This window comes from Danio aesculapii, chromosome 23, assembly GCF_903798145.1.
Source record: "Danio aesculapii chromosome 23, fDanAes4.1, whole genome shotgun sequence".
NCBI lineage: Eukaryota > Metazoa > Chordata > Actinopteri > Cypriniformes > Danionidae > Danio > Danio aesculapii.
Genome location: NC_079457.1, coordinates 2163414 through 2182384, shown reverse-complemented (window position 1 = coordinate 2182384; position 18971 = coordinate 2163414). Strand labels below are relative to the sequence as shown.

General features: G+C 37.7%; 1 protein-coding gene across 1 annotated transcript; it reads right to left on the bottom strand.

Annotated features, from left to right (window-relative positions):
• Nucleotides 1-663: 663 nt before the first annotated feature.
• Nucleotides 664-18571, bottom strand: actl6b (actin-like 6B). The gene is made up of 14 exons (XM_056449357.1): nt 18452-18571; nt 14853-14929; nt 12841-13006; nt 12649-12749; nt 9206-9303; nt 8990-9084; nt 5811-5917; nt 5653-5742; nt 5504-5565; nt 4712-4826; nt 3729-3809; nt 3549-3644; nt 2563-2649; nt 664-1005 (listed from the first exon to the last, which is right to left on the bottom strand). The coding sequence occupies exons 1-14, from the start codon at nt 18474-18476 to the stop codon at nt 925-927; spliced, it is 1281 nt and encodes a 426-aa protein (XP_056305332.1). The 5' UTR covers nt 18477-18571; the 3' UTR covers nt 664-924.
• Nucleotides 18572-18971: the final 400 nt, after the last annotated feature.

Sequence of the window (18971 nt, the reverse complement as noted above, 5' to 3'; positions counted from 1 at the left end):
CGCCACATTCACAAGGGGCATCAGTGTCAATGCTTCCCATTCACTTTGAATGGGTGACGTCAGGCATTGCCTAACTGAATTGTGGATCTGCCGGCACTGCTTTAGTGGCGTTGCTCGCTGCAGAAGATGGGAATTTCTCAATTTAGGCGCCAACTGAAGCATCAGCCAATCAGATTGCTTTATCAACCAACTACCCCAAAAATACCCCATCTAGCCGATTGCTGACTAATTTCATTTCAACTTCAGACATGCCCTCGGTCAAGCATTGACGCTGAAGCCCCGTGTGAATGCACCGTTAACAGTCACAGGCCTCAAAAAATACTTTGCATCAACATTGACTCAACATTGCATATACTCGCGATGAGACTATTGCGAATGATTACATTGTGAAATCGATGCTGAAACGATATATTGTGCAGCCCTACTATGTAGGCTATGTGTATTTGTATACATCTAATATGTGTGTGTGTGTGTGTATGTGTGTGTGTGTGTGTGTGTGTGTGTGTGTGTGTGTGTGTGTGTGTGTGCGTGCGCGCAAGTATACTTTATTGCAATTTAGGATATACATGATCTTAATATTCTTTAAATTGCCAGATATTACTATAAGTCAGTTATTAAGATTTTACTGAATTATTAATCAATTTATTGATTAAAATAAACAACGATTGATCAGCCAGAGATGACTTTAGATTTAGTGGTTTCTCATTTCTCAGCATGAATGAAGTGTCCTGAACACACTGGGACATTTCTGAGTTTATTGGGTATCTGACAGAGCAAGCGACACGGAGTTACTGTAAAGATGTGTAGTTTGTTTACAAACATAATTCAGCAGTTCAGGGTGAAGGGCATACCATTCCACAGACCGCATGCGTTTTTGTTTGGTTGTGTGTGTGTGTGTGTGTGTGTGTGTTAATGTGTGTGGGTTTAGGGGCATTTCCTTTCCACACTCTGTTTTCCACCCTCATCATACTCCTGCTTCGAGATCCACATCTGCTGGAAGGTTCCCTGTGGATGATCACAGCTCAGGTCAATGCAGATCCGCTTAACTCTCAATCTGTAGATGTGTGTGAGTCTGTTTGTTCTGTGCATCTCAGAGTATCTGCTGTTTCAGATTGAGATCAGATCAAGTTCAAATTGGATCAGACTGAGTTTATATTGAGAAGCACATCGAGGTCATATTGAGACCAGAAAGAGATCAGATTGAGACCTGACTGGCATCAGATTTAGGTTAAATTAAGACTAGGTCAGATTGAGTTCTAATTGAGAGGAGTTAAAAATTCAGATCAGATCGAGTTCAGATTGAGACCAGGCGGAGATCAGATTGAGTTCAAATTGAGATCAGACAGAGATTAGATCAAGTTCAGTTTAAGATCAAGCAAATCAGATTAAGTTCAAATTGAGATGAGACTGAGCTTATATTGAGATCAAAAAGAAAAAAGATTGAGTTCATATTGAAACCAGACAGAGATCAGATTGAGTTCATGTTGGGGCCAGACAGAGATCAGATTGAGTTCAAACTGAGATGAGACTAAATTTAAATTGAGATCAGAAAGAGAAAAGATTGGGTTCAAATTGACACCAGACAGAGATAAGATTGAGTTCATATTGAGACCAGACAGAGATCAGATTGAGTTCAAACTGAGATGGGACTAAATTTAAATTGAGATCAGATTGAGTTCAAATTGAGATCTGATCAATTTTAGATTAAAACTAGACAAAGATCCAATCGAAATCAAATTGAGATCAGACAGATCAGATTGAATTCCAATTGAGATGAGATAGAGTTAAATTCAGATCAGATCTAGTTCAGATTGAGACCAGGCGGAGGTCAGATGGAGATAAGATTCAAATTGAGATCAGACAGAGATCAGCTCAAGTTTCATTTAAGATCAGACAAATCAGATTAAGTTCAAATTGAGATGAGACTGAGCTTATATTGATATCAGAAAGAAAAATAGATTGAGTTCAAATTGACACCAGACAGAGATCAGATTGAGTTCAAATTGACACCAGACAGAGATCAGATTAAGGTCCAATTGAAACCAGACAGAGATCACATTGAGTTCATATTGAGGCTAGACAGAGATCAGATTGAGTTCATATTAAAACCAGACAGAGATCAGATTGAGTTCAAACTGAGATGAGACTAAATTTAAATTGAGATCAGATTGAGTTCAAATTAAGATCAGATAATTTTTAGATTAAGACCTGACAGAGATTAAATAGACTTTAAATAGAGATCAGACAGGTCAGACTGAGACTAAACAGAGCAAACTGAGTTGAAAGTGAGATCAGACTGAGCTTAAATTGAGATCAGACAGAGTTGAGATTAATATCAGACAGCAATTGGATTTTGATCCGATTGAGTTCAGACTCAAGTTCAAATGTATTATGGCACTGGAGAACTATAAACTAATGTCATGGAAGCTTGTTTTTAAATCACAGAATACAAAATTAAAATAGGTAATTGCAAATCTAAGAAGAATAGTCATAGTTGCGAGATAAAAATGTTCCATTGCACGATGTTGCGTATCAAAACCTGACTTGCACTTCAAATCTCACCAATGAAGCTAGAATAGATCCTCCAATCCAGGAGCTGAATCTCCTCTCTATGGAGCTGTTACAGGCGATGAGTTTCAGTCTCATGCTCTGCAGACACAGATGGACATTAGGGGTTAAGTTGAGAATAAGATCAGACTGAAGACAGACAGCAATCAGACAGAATTCAGATTTAGATCAAATTGAATTTAGACCGAGAACACACTGAGCTCAGATGTCAGAGATCAGATCAAAATCAAATGGTCCGACAGAGTTTGGATTTAGTTCAAAAAGTTCAAATTGAGATCACACAGATATCAGATTAATTTAAGATTGAGGTCAGACATAGATCATATTGAGTTTAGATGGAAATCACATTGAGTTTAGATTGAGATCAGAATAAATTCAGACTGATCAGATTAAATTCAAATTGAGGTCAGATAAAAATCAAATTGAGTTTTGATTGGGATCAGATTGTGATCAGGTTAAAAATAGGCAGCAATCAGACAAAGCTAAAATTTATTTGTAATTAAGATTATACAGAGATTGGACTGACATGTCGATCAGGCGGAGATCAGACAAAGATTAAATGATCTGACTGAGCTCAGATTGATTTTGGAATTAGATCAGAATACATCTAGATTGACATCAAACAGAGATCACATTGTAGTTCAGATTGTGATCAGACAGATATCAGATTAATTTTAGATTGAGATCAGATTGCGATCAGACAGAAATCAGATTAACTTTAAATTGAGATCAGAAGGATATCCGAATACATTTATATTGAGATCAGACAGAGATCAGATTAAATTCAAATTGAAGGTCATATTGAGTTCAGACTGAAATCAGATCAAGATCACATTTTGATCAGACAGAGATCAGAATAAATTCAGAGATCAGATAAAGTTCAAATTGAATGTCAGACAGAGATCAGATTGAGTTCAGTTTGAGATTAGTTTGAGATAAATCAGACTGAGATTATGATCAGACAGAGATCAGGAACTCACCGGTGGTGCTTTTTGAGACAGTTCTCTGTTGAGTCTTTCTGTAAAGCCCTGCAGAAGTGTGTTTCCTCCTGTCACGATCACACTGCCGTACAGACCCTACACACAAACATCAATATGAAACACTAACAAAGTCTCTTCACATCATCTATTATCTATTGGAGTTTTTTTTCTCTCTCCTACCGGTCTGATATCGATGTCACACATGCCGATGCTGGTGGTGACCACGTGTCCGACACCCAGCATGGTGTTACCAGACAATCCCTGAGAACACACAGACAGCACGCATATCAGCATCACAAACACACTCTCTCTCTCTCTCTCTCTCTCTCTCTCTCTCTCACTCTTCATTCTCATCTGTGACTTTCAACATTTGTGATTCCAGTTGCTCTAATTGGAAAGCTGTGCAAATATTAAGCAATTCACCACCAGAATTCCGGAAATCCAATATCATTGTGTCTTCAGATTCTTTTATTTTTTTCATGATTGGGTAACCCCTCACTACTAATTACTAACTTGGTTGGTGTGGGTTGGTTGATTTATTGGGTTGGTGGTTTTGGTTTGGTTTGGTTGAGTTGTTGGTTGGTTTGAGTTGGTTTAGTTTAGTTTAGTTTAGTTGGTTGATTGATTTGGTTGAGTTGGGTTGGGTGGGGTCTATTTTTTGGTTTGGTTGGGTTATTGGTTGGTTTGGTGGTTGGTTGGTTGGTTGGTTAATTGGTTTGGTTGAGTTGGGTTGTTTTGGTTTGGTTGGATGGTTGATTGATTAATTGATTGGTTGGGTTGTTGGTTGGTTTGGTTGAGTTGTTGGTTTGATTTTTTTTTGGTTTGGTTTGGTTGGTTGATTAGTTCAGTTGGTTGATTGGTTTAGTTGGGTTGGGTTGTTGGTTTAGTTTGGTTTGGTTTGGTTGGTTGGTTGGTTGGTTGATTGGTTTAGTTGGGTTGGATTGTTGTTTGGTTTGGTTGATTGTTTGGTTTTCGTTGGTTGATTGGTTTAGTTGGGTTGGGTTGTTGGTATGGTTGATTGGCTGGTTGGTTGGTGGTTTGGGTTGGTTTGCTTGGTTTTTGGTGGTTTGGTTTGGGTTGGTTGGTTGGTTGGTTTGGTTGGGTTTTTGGTTTGGTTTGGTCCCTGATAAGAGCAGATGAGCAGACGCTGGTCTATATTTCACCTTCACATTAGATGGATCAAACAGACCCTCCGGTATCCGCAAACGCTCCGCTCCAAAATCTGTGCTGTATCCGCTCGGCATTTCATAATGCACCGTTGGCATCTGCGCAGCCACCCTAAACAAACACACACACACACACACACACACACACACACACACACACACACACACACACACACATTTAGGGTCAATATTATTAGCTTTCCTGTGAATTTTTAATAGTTTTTATACATTTCCCAAGTGCTGTTTAACAAAGCAAGGGAACTTTTTGTTTTGTTCAGAACAAGGAAACACAGTCATTCATTCAGTCAGTCATTTTCCTTTGACTTAGTCCCTTTGTTCATCAGGGGTTGCCACAGCTGAATGAACCACCAACACTGTCATTAAACCTTTATGATCATGACATGACACATGAATGACGTCATGAATGTAAATGAGTTTTAATGCAGGCTTATAACAGCTGGTAAGTGAGCGAATGACACATGATGACAGCTGTTATAAGCATGCATTAAAACTTCTTTACATTCATGACGTCATTCATGTGTCATGTCATGATCATAAGGGTTTAATGACAGTCTTATGAACACCCCTTCAAGTAAAGTGTCGCCAGATCACCTCTCTGTTAAATAGCTCTTAAGAAATATTTGCAAAAGAAAAAAATTTCACAGGAGGGCAAACTATTTGTGTGTGTGTGTGTGTGTGCGTGTGTGTGCGTGTGTGCGTGTGCGTGTGTGCGTGTGTGTGTGTGCGTGTGTGTGTGTGTGTGTGTGTGTGTGTGTGTGTTTCACTCACTGTTCATCATACGGAGAGTCAGACACCTGCAGCACAGACGCCTGGAAGTCCTGAATCACCTCCTGAAAGAGTTAAATCCACTGTCACAGCAAGACACACACACGCACACACACACGCACACACACACACACAGTGTTCTGGACTCTTACATTACACATAAATGTGTGCCACGACTTGCTGACCGGAGGCAGTTTGTCTTTCTTGGTCCACAGCGGCGGAGCTCCTTCCCTCACGGGCTCCTGATAAACACACACACACACTTTCAGAATTCAAACACACACAGACACAATGACAGGACACACACTACCTTTGATGCGATCATGTATGGAGGAACTGTGTCAATGTTCATCTCCTGAAACAACTCTCGACACTGCATGCTGATGAAGTCCCCGGCCAGAGGCGACTTCACGATCCCTGAACACACAAAAAGCACAGACCCACAGTGTGTGTGTGTGTGTGTGTGTGTGTGTGTGTGTGTGTATGGAGGATTCTAGAACATTTCACATCTTCTACATACAACTTTTATTATGTTTCAAAAATTACAACTTTAAAGTCCGCATGAACCAGAAGCTGAGGCTGTTTTTTGTGTGTGCGTCATATTGTGTGACAGTTCATAAAGAAGCAGAATATTAAATGAGCAAACAGTGGGCGTGGCTTGTTTTTTCCTGCTGCAAGCTGATTGGATGTAGTAAAGTAGGCATTTCATTCAGAAAGACGGGGAAAAGTTTTTAGGGAGAGTTATTACAACCTAACAGACTCCTCCTGCTCACCATTTCTGCTAGTTGCTAAAACACAACAACTAAATAATTATATGTTCAATCCACTTAAATTAATAATAACTCCCAAGCTAACTTAATTCCTTCATGTTGTACCAGCACAAATAGCCGGCAGCTAGCTCTCCACAACTCTCACAGGGTCACCCACTGAAGTTAAGCAGTGCTGCACCTGGTCAGTTCCTGGATGGAAGACCACATGGGTTGTTGCCGGAAGTGGTGTTAGTGAGACCAGCAGGGGGCGCTCAACCTGTTATGTTAAATTATTTTAAATTACACGCCCCATCCATACCCAACCATAAATCATACCTGAACATACCTGAATCATACCTTTCGTGTGACATATTCTCATCAAATTTCTCTGGTTTTGTAACTAATATCTTAATTGTTCTTAGCCCTGGCAATTACGTTTATCTATTTTGTATTATTATAATATTTCCTCTCCTGTTTCTCTTACGTTTATATTCTTTAGCAGTCAATAATAATAATACTTTACGTCTATAGAAGAAAGAGTTAATAAGGATAGAGAATGTGTAACATCATATTAGTCGAAAGATGGTTTATGTGCATGTAACCCCACTGGTCCGAGCAGGGCGCGAACCGGCGATACCGGCATAGGAGACAAATGCTCTAAGGAGCAGAACATCGTCTGTCGCTGAATCCCCTCTTAAGATTCGAGGAGTAAGGTTTGCGGTTTACGCGATCACCAGCTAGCTTCCTTTACATAATGGCAAATATAAATGTCCAAAACATCATTTACTCATACTCGTTTTATTATTTATAACGTCCAAGACAGTAGCTATGTAGTAGCTTTACATCCACCTATTCTTATGTGCATAAAAAACGGTTGATGGAAACGCCGTGATGAGCATAAATTTAGAAAAATCGCGTAAAAAAACTTAAGCACACAACTGAGTAGGATAAACTTTTTATTCGATAGGAAAAGATGCGCATAAACTGCGATGGAAACACTTTTACTGTATAAATTTCAGTATGCGCATTAAAAAAGGTCATGTGATTGTGTTATAAGAGATCATGTGATGATCAAAATGTGTGTAAATGGACAAACCAGCAGGCTGAGCACACTGTAAACCATCTGAACTGTTGTTTTGGTCATTCTTAAACACCTTAGCGTTTAAGTATTAGTGTTATTATATTAATGACCTCCAGAATCAAGAGCGTCTGTGCTCCGTGTCTGACGCCCCATGCACACAGGGCTTCAGCGTCAACACTTGACAGAGGGCGTGTTTGAAGTTGGGGCTGACGTGATAATCATAGCAGCGTCAGCCAATGAAATTAGTCAGCAATCGGCTACTGCCTGAGCTGGTGTATTTGCATACAGCGATCTGATTGGCTGACGCTTCCTTTGGCACTTGAAAAGTTGAGCAAATCCCAACTTCTGCAGCGAGCACGACAGAATTTCGCACACACAAAGCCCAGTGTGAAGCTACAGTCACACTGGGCTTTGTGTGTGCGAAATTCTGTTATACGGCCCTGCGAAAAGAGGCGGGATTAAACAAGATGATTAGACATTAAAGCGAGCGATTGCTCCATGTTTTAAATTTCTGTCCAGAGAGGTCCTGTTTTGATCCTCGATTGGTCTCACGCAGTCAAGTGATGCGATTTCACAGGTCAGAGTTCACCAAGCTTGAGCTTTGCACCGCAGCGACATGCGAAACTTGACGCATGACCTTGCGTTTTCGGTCTGACGCAGTCACGTGCGTATGAATGGAAGTCTAAGGGAGGAAAAGTCAAGTGTGACCGCAGCTTGACCGTATTTGAGGCGTCAGGATTGCCTACTGAGGCGCAAGTCATTAATTAGATGAAGATTGACGCAGTTTCTCTTACCGCAGTAAATTCATTTCTTACTGTTGATATTTGGCGGCAGTTAATCAGGAAGTGACGATTTTGTTCGCTTTGACTCGTTGGATGGAAACGCTGCTTTATTCGCACGTCTTTAATGCGATAATCCAGTTTTGCGCATATTGATATTAACATAAATGCTACTTTTGTGCCTTTATTAGCTTTTTTCTCGCCTATTTACTGGGTTAAAAATCTTACATTATTCCATCTCCCCCTGCTGGCGATCTTCAATCTATTGCTTTTCCTGCAGTTCATGTCGAATTTTAACAGTCGAATTTGAGCCACTGAATTTAAGGAAGCGAATATTTGAACTGAAATTAAATGAACTCAAAATCACCTTTTGAGTATAATCCATCATATTTTTAAAGGGTATTGAATATTTTGTAAGTGAAATCTGGAAATTTAATATGACTTGTTGAATTTATATGTATGAAAACGTTTTTAGTTAAAATATTCACAGCTTAAATAAACAGATATGTTAAATTTCAGGACCAAAACCTGGAATTCAAGTCATTAAGAACTTGTTAATTCTGTGTATTATTTTTATTCAGTTTAATCAAGCTTTTTAATTCAATACTTTTAATATTTATTTTGATCCAATGTAAGGTATTATTATTTTATTATTAATAAATAATAACAGTGTACCCTCAAAAAATGCTGCTTTTTCAAATGACACAATTTTTTGCGAGACAACGTCATTGTTTTATGTTTGATCCACATAAATATGTACACACTCATAAGTTAACTGAATTCCTTCATGTTTGTACAAACAAATGTCACTTCTAGAATCCTCCTTATATATGTGTAGTTTCCGTGACTAAAATAACAAGGTTATGACTAAGGTGTTTACCTTGCTGCAGGACGTACCCATCATGCACTGGGATGGCGGTGGTGTGCGTGGCTCCGCTGTCCAGCACCAGGCCCGTGGCTCGACCGTTGGCGAAGCTGCAGTCGATCAGGTTAAGGTGAGGTACAAACATCATGACATCATCAGCCTGCCTTTAATACATGAGCAACTGCATTGTGATTGGCTGACGTCCCTGAGTGCTGCGCTCTGATTGGATACGCGGTGAGCACAGCTGTTTTGCACAGGAAGAAAGCGGGGATGTTGTAATGCTCAAATATGAGCTCTGTGAGTTTTTCCCTCTTGGCTCGCGAGTTCCACTGTCACAAAAGAGAGACGGCGGTCAGAAAGTGTTCGAAAGTACTGCAAATGCATCGCTCGGTTCATGCAAATCTCAAATAGAAAGACATTAAAAAGACAGTTCGCCTGAAATATATTGTTATGAACTAGTTTGAGTTTCTCTTTCTCTGTTGAACACAAGTAAATCTATTGAAGAATGTTGGAAACCGGTAATCATTGACATTCACTGTAGTAAAAATCCATGGAAGTCAATGGTTACCGGTTTCCAACATTTTTCAAAATATCTTCTTTTATGTTAAGCAGTTAAAAATACGGTTTTAACAAGTTAAGGATGAGTAAATGATGATCGAGCACTTTCAGATGTCAGAGAATAACTTTTATCCAAAATAGCTTACAATGCATGTTAGTATATTCCTTCATTGCTACTGTACTATAATAGCTTTTACTTTACTACATTTCAAAGCATAATACTGGACCTTGTATTCCACTAAATTTACACAAATATAGTGTTAGTAGTTATGTTGGACTGAAGAAATCCATGCTTATTTTATGTCTGATTCCTGAACAAACCGATTCTTTCTAGTAAATGTGTTGAATCAGTTCACAAGGAATGATTCATTTTTCAGTTGAGCTGATTTGATTCAAAATCTCAGTGAGTTTGTTTGTAATGAATCTGTATTTTGTTATTTTGGGCAACTTTAAGTTTATTACATTCAATAATATTGCACTTTTTAGTCCAGCAAATTTCACAAAAATATAATGTTAGTTGTTATTTTAAATTAAAGAAATCAATTCTCATGTCAAGATATGTGTCTGATTCATGAACAAACTGATTCTTTTTAGTGAACCGGTTGAATCGGTTCACACATTTACATGGAATGGATTCATTTGTGAGTTGAGCTGATTTGATTCAAAATCTCACTGATTCAGTTTGTGATTCATAAGGGTGTTTTTTTTATTTGGGGAACTTTTACTTTACCACATTTCAAAGCATAATATTGAGTTTCTCAGTCCAGCAAATTCTCAAAAACAATGTTTGTAGTTATTTTTAATTGAAGAAATTTATTTTTGTGTTAGGTAGTAATGTCTGATTCATGAACAAATTGATTCTTTTTAGTCAACATGTTGAATCGGTTCACACATAACATTCGGTGAATCATGTTGAATCGGTTCACACATAACAAGATTCTTTTTTTGAGTTGAGCCGATCTGAATCACAATCTCACTGATTTAGTTTTAAATTTTTCTGGGTGTTTTGTTATTAATGTAACTTGTGTTTTACTAAATTTCAAAGTATAATATTGCACTTTTTAGTCCACCAAATTTCCAAAAACGTATTGGTAGCAGTTATTTTGAATGAAAGGAATCACTGCTGTTAAGTAGTAATAGTGACAACAGATTTATGAACAAACTGATTCTTTCCAGTGAACCTGTTGAATCGGTTCATACGTAACATGCAATGATTCATTCATTTGTAAGTTGAACTGATTTTATTCAAAATCTCACCGATTCAGTTTGTGCTTTATCATTAAAGAACTTTTACTTTACTACATTTCTAGGGATAATATTGCGCTTTTTAGTCCAGCAAAGGCTTTATGCTGCTGTTAAGATGCTGTTAAGCTGCTAGTAGTAATGTCTGATTCACGAACAAACCGATTCTTTTTAGTCAATCTGTTGAATTGGTTCACATGTAACGTGGAATTATTCGTTTTGATTCAAAATCTCACTGATTCAGTTTAAACTTTATCAGAGTATTTTGTTATTTGGGGAACTTTTACTTTACTTCATTTAAAAGTGTAGTTTTGCATGTTTTAGTCCAGCAAATTTCACAAAAATATAATGTTAATAGCTGAATTTAATATATCAGGTGTCTGATTCATGAACAAACTGATTCTTTTTAGTGAACTTGTTGAATTTGTTCATCTGTAACATGAAATGATTCATTTGTGAGTTGAATTGATTTGATTCAACATCTCACTGATTCAGTGATTCAGAATCAGAAGTTTTATTGCCAAATGTGCTTCACACACACAAGGAATTTGTTTTGGCTACAGAAGCTTCCAGTGTACATAAAGTTACAAGTGACAACACAAAATAAATATGAAAAAAAGACGATAAACATTAAACAGAGATGCAGTTAGTCAAAAAATCTGGATGTTAAATGGATTTGGTTCGTATTTGAGAACTTAATAATCCCAAATAGGTAAATGTAAATTAATGTTGTTTGTTTGTGAACTAAATCATCTCCTGTCAAAGAAGCAGCTGTTTCTGCCAACTGAATGGATATATTGTTTGTTGAATCTGTCCACACATAACATGGAATGATTCATTTGTGAGTTGAGCTGAAATGATTCTAAATCTCACCGATTCAGCTTCATCATTAAGGAGCTTTTACTTGATAATAATGCACCTTTTAGTCCAGCAAATGGCTTATGCTCGCATTAAGATGTAGTAATGTCTGATTCACAAACAAACTGATTCTTTTTAGTCAATCTGTTGAATCGGTTCACATGTAACATGCAATGATTCATTTTGATTCAGTTTAAACTTTATTAGGCTATTTTGTTATTTATGTCCAGCTATTTTTTAGTTCAGTAAATTTCACAAAAATATAATGTTAATATTTGAGTTTAATAAATCAGATGTCTGATTCATGGACAAAATAATAATTTTAGTGAATTTGTTGAATTGTTTCTCTCGCAACATGGAATAATTCATTTGTGAGTTGATTTGATTTGATTCAACATCTCACTGATTTAGTGATTCGGTTCCTATTTGAGAACTTAATACTCCCAAATAGGTAAATGTAAATTAATGTTGTTTATTTGTGAACTAAATCATCTCCTGTCACAGAAAGAGCTGTTTCTGCCAACTGAATGAATATATTGTGTTTGTTGAATCTGTCCACACATATTATGAAATGATTCATTTGTGAGTTGAGCTGATTTGATTCAAAATCTCACTGATTCAGTTTGTAATTAATCACTATATTTTGTTATTTGGGGAAGTGACTTTACCACATTTGAAAGTACATTTTAGTACTACATTTAGTCCAGCAATTTTCACAAACATATGATGCTGGTTGTTATTTTTAATTGAAGAAATCAATGCTCATGCTAAGATTTATTAGTAATGTCTGATTCATAAACAAACTGATTCATTCTACCTGTTGTATTTGTTCGAATGAATCAGAGTGAATCATTTTTCAGTTTGATTCAACGTCTCACCAATTCAGTGATTCAATCAGAGTGAGTCTTTACATTTTTAATAGAGAAGTTAGTATTTGACAAATTGAATGAATTTACTGAAGTTTAATGTTTTGCTTCATCCAGTGATGAAATTATATTCAAGACTGATGTACTCACAGGAGCTTCAGACATCAGAACAGGGTGTAAACCGGGCTCTGATTTGATGTGTTTGCTGTAGATGTGGTCAATAATGGCTTGGAAAGCATCCCAGTCCTCAACTAGCAGAGATTAGAGATGAACAAAGTAGAATCTGAGATGTTATGCTGAAAATAAACGTGTAGATGTTGTTAAATAGTGTGTGTGTCGTACTCATGCCGTTCTTCAGTGGAGAGATCAGCTCGACTCCTGCCCGCGGCACATGCAGAGCTGTGGTGTCAATGTAGTAGCTCCGCCCACTGTTGCTTTCTTGCTCCGCCCCCATGTCCGCTGGCCCCTCCTCCTCGGCGTTCACTCCTATAGTAGTGGGAAAATCCACCTGCAAAGACAGGAATATAGAGCATAACGGCAATCATGTGCTCTTCAGTTAACACTTCAATTGGATGGATGATGGATAGATTGATGGACAGATGGATGAATTAATGATGGCTGATTGATAGACATTAACTGAAGGATGGATGGATGGATGGATGGATGGAAGAACAGAAAGATATAGGGACAGATAGATGGATTGGCTAATGGATAGACATTAACAGAAGGATATATGGATGGATGGATGGATGGATGGATAGATGCATGGATGGATGAACAGAATAATATAGGGACAGATGGATGGATTGGATGATGGATAGACATTAACAGAAGGATATATGGATGGATGGATGGATGGATGGATAGATGCATGGATGGATGAACAGAATAATATAGGGACAGATGGATGGATTGGATGATGGATAGACATTAACAGAAGGATATATGGATGGATGGATGGATGGATGGATAGATGCATGGATGGATGAACAGAATAATATAGGGACAGATGGATGGATTGGATGATGGATAGACATTAACAGAAGGATATATGGATGGATGGATGGATAGATGCATGGATGGATGAACAGAATAATATAGGGACAGATGGATGGATTGGATGATGGATAGACATTAACAGAAGGATATATGGATGGATGGATGGATGCATGGATGGATGAACAGAATGATATAGGGACAGATGGATGGATTGGCTGATGGATAGACATTAGTGAATGGATGGATGGATGGATGGATGGATGGATGAACAGAAGTATATAGGGACAGATAGATGTATTGGCTGATGGATAGACAGTAACAGAAGGATATATGGATGGATGGATGGATGGATGGATGGATGAACAGAATGATATAGGGACAGATGGATGGATTAGCTGATGGATAGACATTAACGGATGGATGGATGGTCGAACTGAAGGATATAGGGACAGATGGATGGATATACATTAATGGATGGATGGATGGATGGATGAACAGAAGGATATAGGGACAGATGGATGGCTAGACATTAACAGAAGGATAGATGGATGGATGGATGGATGGATAGATGGATGAACAGAAGGATATAGGGACAGATGGATGGATTAGCTGATGGATAGACATTAACGGATGGATGGATGGTCGAACTGAAGGATATAGGGACAGATGGATGGATATACATTAATGGATGGATGGATGGATGGATGAACAGAAGGATATAGGGACAGATGGATGGATAGACATTAACAAAAGGATAGATGGATGGATGGATGGATAAACAGAAGTATATATGGATTGATAGATGGACGGACGGACTGAAGGATATAGCGACAGATGGATGGATTATCTGATGGATAGACATTGACAGAAGGATATATGGATGGATGGATGGATGGATGGATGGATGGACGAACTGAAGGATATAGGGACAGATGGATGAATTATCTGATGGATAGACATTAACAGAAGGATATTTGGATGGATGGATGGATGGACAGATGGATGGATTGGCTCATGAATAAGCATTAAGAGGAGAAATGGATGGATGGAATTTATATATGAATATATAGATATATAATGAATATATAGACATGACTGGAAGTAAAGACAGACAGGTGGATTGGCTGAAATGAAAAAAGGATATCAGGATGGATGGATAGATAGACAGATGAATGGAAGAGTAAATGGACAGATTGACAGATTAATAAACATATATACTGTATGGATGGATGAACAGATGAATGGAAGTTTATATGGACTGGTGGATAGATGGGCCGATACGCATTAACAGATGAAGGGATGGAGGAACGGATGGACAGATGAACAGAAGGATGAATGTGTATGTGTGTGTTGACCTTGGGACAGTCCTCTCCAGCGTATCCTGCTCTGGTGGAGAAAGAGCCGATGTCAAACACCAGTGCGCCCACTTCATCTGACACAGAGACACACTGACGTTATTATGTGTGTTCATCTGCAGTTCAACACACATCTGTTTATCAGTCACAATCATGCACACACTCTTCCACAGCAGCACTGATAATGTCTGTGGTGTCTTCAGTTTAGATCTAGCTGATCTATCTATCTAGATCATCATGTCAGTCTGGAGAAGATATTATTATAAACTATAGGGCTGCACCATATTGAAAACATCTGACATTGCGATATTTCGTTTTTCTGCGATGTGTAAGTATTTTAAGGTTCAGTTCTTGCTCTTAGCAAACCATTTTGACTTTTGCTTCAATAAACTCCTAATTTGCTACTTATTAATAGTTATTAGGCGTCACGGTGGCTCAGTGGTTAACACTGTCACCTCACAGAAAGAAGGTCACTGGTTCGAGCTCAGGCTGGGTCAGTTGTCATTTCTGTGTGGAGTTTGCATGTTTTCCCCGTGTTGGCGTAGGTTTCCTCCGGGTGCTCCGGTTTCCCCCAGTCTAAACACCATAGGTGAATTGAATAAACTAAACTGGCTGTAGTGAGTGTGTGAATGAGTGTGTATGGGTGTTTCCCAGTACTGGGTTGCAGCTTTGTAAAACATATGCTGGATAAGTTGGCGGTTCATTCCACTGTGGTGACCCCCAATTATAATGTTAGTTGTTATTTTGAATTGAAGAAATTCTCATGTCAAGATATGTGTCTGATTCATGAACAAACTGATTCTTTTTAGTGAACTGGTTGAATCGGTTCACACATTACATTGAATGGATTCATTTGTGAGTTGAGCTGATTTGATTTAAAATCTCACTGATTCAGTTTGTGATTCATAAGGGTGTTTTTTTTATTTGGGGAACTTTTACTTTACCACATTTCAAAGCATAATATTGAGTTTCTCTGTCCAGCAAATTCTCAAAAACAATGTTAGTAGTTATTTTTAATTGAAGAAATTTATTCTTGTGTTAGGTGGTAGTGTCTGATTCATGAACAAACTGATTCTTTTTAGTCAACATGTTGAATCGGTTCACACATAACATAGATTGACTCTTTTTTTGAGTTGAGCTGATCTGAATCACAATCTCACTGATTCAGTTTTTAATTGATCAGGGTGTTTTGTTATTAATGTAACTTGTGTTTTACTAATTTTCAAAGTATAATATTGCACTTTTTAGTCCACCAAATTTGCAAAAACGTATTGGTAGCAGTTATTTTGAATGAAAGGAATCACTGCTGTTAAGTAGTAATAGTGACAACAGATTTATGAACAAACTGATTCTTTCTAGTGAACCCGTTGAATCGGTTCATACGTAACATGCAATGATTCATTCATTTGTAGGTTGAACTGATATGATTCAAAATCTCACCGATTCAGTTTGTGCTTTATTATTAAAGAACTTTTACTTTACAGAAAAGACCTCTATGACGCTGTGCTGTACCTTTTATAGTACAACTGAAATGTAGGTACACAACTGTTCTCATAAAAAAGGTACATAAGTGTTGGACAACTCCTTTACACTGTCAGAAATAAAGGTACGAGAGCTGTCACTGGGGTGGTACCTTTTCAAATGGTACGCATTTGTAACTAAAGGGTCCTTATTAATTCAATTCAATTCAATTCACCTTTATTTGTGTAGCGCTTTTACAATGTAGATTGTGTCAAAGCAGCTTCACATAGAAGATCATAGTATTATTAATACCTCATAGGTACATATTAGTACCTAAAAAGTACAAAAGTGTTCCTCTTGAAATTTTTAGGAACTAATATGCCTTTGAGGTACCAATTTGGACCCTTTAAGTACAAATGTGTACCTTTTAAAAAGGTACCACCCCAGTGACAGCTTACATACCTTCATTTCTGAGCGTGTATAACAATATCTTTGACTGGAAAGGCAAAGTGATTTATGAATAATTTCTATATTAAAACATGAATCATCATTTAAAGTCATACGTTTAAAGAAACTCATAATCATTCATTATTAAATTCTATAATCCAAAATAGGCAAAACAAAAGAATCTGTATTGTAAACTAAACATTTAAGGTATTTTTAATGCACATCTGGTGAGCATTTTCTGATAAATACATTTCATTATTGATAACTGCACCTTTTGGCTTTTGTTTTCCACTACAGGTGAGCTGAGAAAAGTCCTGCATATGCAGTGTTGATGCAGACATTTCAGTATTGTAAAACTCATCAGACATTGTGCATCTCATTACAATACTTCTGCATAATTCTATTTCTGTTCTAAAATTAAGCAAATTAAATGAACTTTTACGTGTTTACAAAGGTTTTGAGTGAAAACTAGAGAAAAGTGTTTTCTATTGTTCATGGGAGAGTGTGTTTCTGTAACACTACTGTGAAAAGTGTCAAATGTTTAGCAAAAACAGATCTTTTCATTGATCTTAAAGTATTTTTATTCTTTATTGTAAATAGAAAACGTGCATTTACACAATAAGAAACTTATTTTAAAAACATTGTTTAATAATTATTATTAATAATAAATAGTTATTATTATTTATTAATTAATGTTTTTTATTTACTGAAAATAAATTGGATAAAGCAAAACACCTTTAAATAGGAACACAGTCAACACTATTAAGGTACAAAGTGTCTTGTCACTGTAGGGGTGCCTTCATGGATCAGATTTGTACCTTTGATGAAAGTACAATATTGTATCTGCAGGTTTTAGTTTCCCATGGTACAAATCAAGTCCTTAAAGGTACAAACTGCAATGCTACACATGTGTTTCTTTGTTTTAAGGTCCAATTCTGTCCCATAAAAAGGTGCTGCCCCTGTGACAAGGGTTTGTACCTCCTTTGGTACAACATTGTACCTTTTTTTCCTGACAGTGTATGTGATGTGACTGTTGTTGATGCACACATGGTGATATCGATGCTGAAATCATATATTGTGCAGCATAAACCATCAACCAGACCTGATCTGATATTATCTGAAATTAGCATGTGTGTGTGTGTGTGAGTCTGTGTGGGGAGACAGCAGAATAGTTTCAGCTGAAGTGCTTTGTTTATTTTCCTGTACATGAGATTTTTATCACAGGTGTTTGAAAACATTAGGTCAAATATAGACAAACCCAGCGTTTCTTCAATTGAATAATACAGTGGTTGGGTTTGTCCATGTTAGACCCATGGCTGACATCTCAGCATGTTTTAGATTGCATGATTAAAATGATGAGTAACGGGTTTATTCTGGTGTTCCTCCTGTATCTTAAGAAGAATCAGCACAAGTGAAGTTTATTAATGAAAGGTCCAGCTTTTAAATACTAAAGCGGAAATATAGCTAGAGCCTTCCTGTTAAACATACCCCTGTGTCTACAACTTGGAAGAACAAGTCCTCATCCTATCATTAGTGTCTAAAGACTCAGAGGTGAACATTCACCATGGTAAAAGCGTGTATTTCGAGGGTTTGTCGGATCGTTTTCCCCACACTGTACCGTGATACCGTCGCGGCGCTGATGCTGATGCTGCCGGCTCGCGGTTGTCATGGTGATGCGTGATCGCTCTTACCTCCGCCGTACACGCCGCCGCTCATCGCGTGAGGATTGATCCGGACCCGCCGCTCCTGCCGGGTGTGTGCGGGAGGTCGTGTGTTCGGTTCACTGGGGGTGATGATGGGGAAATAACGCAACCGATTATTCCTGCACGCGCACGCGCGTCTCGCTGCTGCTGTCACCGGTCACGCGCTGCTGACGGTAACCGGCCAGTGTCCGGTAGCCCCTCTCGCTGTCACGTGCTGCTACAAAACATTCCCGCCGTTTATTTAGATTAATGACGAATATTAGAATTGATCATATGATGGAGCACATTATATTCAGTGATTTCAGATTTATTGCGCGTCGTGAAACGGAAGAGATCATTATTATGTCCACATTCTCTCACATCGTAAACAGTTAATTATAGACTAATATAGCCTCGTTTTATCATATGTATACGAATTACAGCAGTTTCCCAAAAAAGGCATTCAGACATATTTTGTTCAGCTTTAATTTCATAAAGCATCTTTTCATAAATAGCTAGTAAAAAATAA

What these genes read in the sequence shown, in the direction of transcription:
- actl6b (XM_056449357.1), bottom strand. Translation starts at nt 18,476, where the DNA reads ATGAGCGGCGGCGTGTACGGCGGAG. An exon ending in GACTCTCCGTATGATGAACA is followed by an intron (nt 4,827 to 5,503) that starts GTGAGTGAAACA and finishes GTGTTTGTTTAG; the next exon opens with GGTGGCTGCGCAGATGCCAA. An exon ending in GTGACATCGATATCAGACCG is followed by an intron (nt 3,645 to 3,728) that starts GTAGGAGAGAGA and finishes GTTTGTGTGTAG; the next exon opens with GGTCTGTACGGCAGTGTGAT.